The 1,739-nt window shown below is 33.2% G+C and overlaps 1 protein-coding gene across 1 annotated transcript in view; it reads right to left on the reverse strand.

Moving 5' to 3' along the window:
* cndp1 (carnosine dipeptidase 1) overlaps positions 1-1,739 on the reverse strand; it is a gene marked incomplete in the record, with an annotated part of 12,639 nt that overhangs the window by 1,466 nt on the left and 9,434 nt on the right. Inside the window, 1 exon segment of the mRNA XM_014029663.1 lies at positions 466-613. Within this exon segment, the coding sequence (XP_013885117.1) occupies positions 466-613 (148 nt within the window).

Genomic DNA, 1,739 nt, shown 5'->3' on the forward strand with positions numbered 1-1,739 from the left:
AGAGACGAAACGTTTCATTAGAGAAGAACCCGTCCAGARGACCTATACAATTTTTTTTCTTTTTGAGAGGCTGTATTTTATTTGTATTTTATTCTATTCAATGTCTTAATTTATTTCAGCAATTAAGAGAATAAGAAACAGTTTTTTTTATTTCCTGTGTGTGAGATTAGTTATGTTGATTTTGTAATGAAGTTAGTTAATAAAAAATATTTAGTTCTGTCTTTACAATGGGCTTCCTTGTATATTATATTAATACATATTAGTGCATATATAAATTGATGCAATATATAAATAAATTGGCACCATTTTTCTAGACGCCTTTGTAAGCAACTCTAAATGAACCCAAACTTTCACTTTCTTTTTCAGAGGAGCAACTTTAACAAGAGACGACTGCTCTGAAGCTTTCAACAAGATCATCTCGATAGAGTCAATTTAATTAAAAAAATCAGAAGTAAAAGGTTAAACCTGCTCATTTTCTCATTCTGAGAGTGTAGTCCATCATCGAAGCCTCCGATGGGCAGCATGATGATGCTTTTCCCCGTCACATCCTGGAAGGTTCTGGCTATGGGGATGGTTCCACCTTCACGGATCAAATCAGGATCTATGTTGAAAACTGAAAAAAGCTGACATTTTATTCTTACTGGCACAAAAAAAATTATACTTGAATCTTCAAGTTTCTCTTTTTTGTTTGAACAAAATCTGGTCATTTGTAGATTGAATATTTCTCTCATTAAAAAGAGTTATTTCTACAGCTAATCATAAGCTGCTGTTTTGCTTTTAATTCCACATAATTGACTCAGCTGAAGAAGTAAAGAAATTTGACAAGAAATTAAAACAAAATTTTTAAACAATCTTAAAATAATTTGTCGGTCAAACCACATAGGAGTAATGAATCCAGATCAGCACTCAGGCCTTCCAGCAGCTCAAAACTGACTGCTGAAAGACAATATGTTTCTACAATTTTTATTTCTGACAGTCCAAACATGTTGACGCACACACAGAACATTCTCTCTCTCCATCATCTGTTACTACCTCTGCCTCCTTCTGCTACACTGATCACAGACATTTGTTCGTAATGCTGGACCAGTTTGCACCTGCTTTGCAACAATATAAATACAAGACAAACAAAGCGAGAGCAATCAGTTTCAGGTTTGATAGACCACACTGAGGTGTTACGTGATTATATCTGCATATCCTCCTCCCACTATAAACGTTCTGATAATCATCATATTCTGTATATTTATTAAGACAAACACACTGAATGGATTGTGTCTGCTAATTTGCTCATCTGACAGATGCAGTCCTCGCTGCACCGTTAATAAATCAGCTTTGTGCGCTATCAAGTTTGCACATGTTTTTAGACACGTGAAACTTTGATAAATCAGCTACACTGTTGCTAGAATGTCCTGTGGAGCCATCACTGGTGCTGCATGAATATGTTCCATTTCAGTTTCCACAGAAGTTCTCAAAATATTCTGCATCACACTTTTCTTTTAACTAGTTTCTGAATGGTAATTTAGTTAAACCACTCATTTATGTCTCTAATTTTTAGCTTTACATCAGAATTAAGTTTTATTTTGAACCTGTAGATTACTTCTGAGTGATAGTGAGTAAAATTAATGTTACAAGTTACAAGTTGTTTGACTATTATGAAAAAGTAAAAGTAAGTTATTACAGAATAAAAGAAAATTAAGTAGTGTTGTATATATATATACAGTATATATATATACAGTATATAT

This window comes from Austrofundulus limnaeus, unplaced genomic scaffold (assembly GCF_001266775.1).
Source record: "Austrofundulus limnaeus strain Quisiro unplaced genomic scaffold, Austrofundulus_limnaeus-1.0 Scaffold937, whole genome shotgun sequence".
In the NCBI taxonomy this organism is placed as follows: domain Eukaryota; kingdom Metazoa; phylum Chordata; class Actinopteri; order Cyprinodontiformes; family Rivulidae; genus Austrofundulus; species Austrofundulus limnaeus.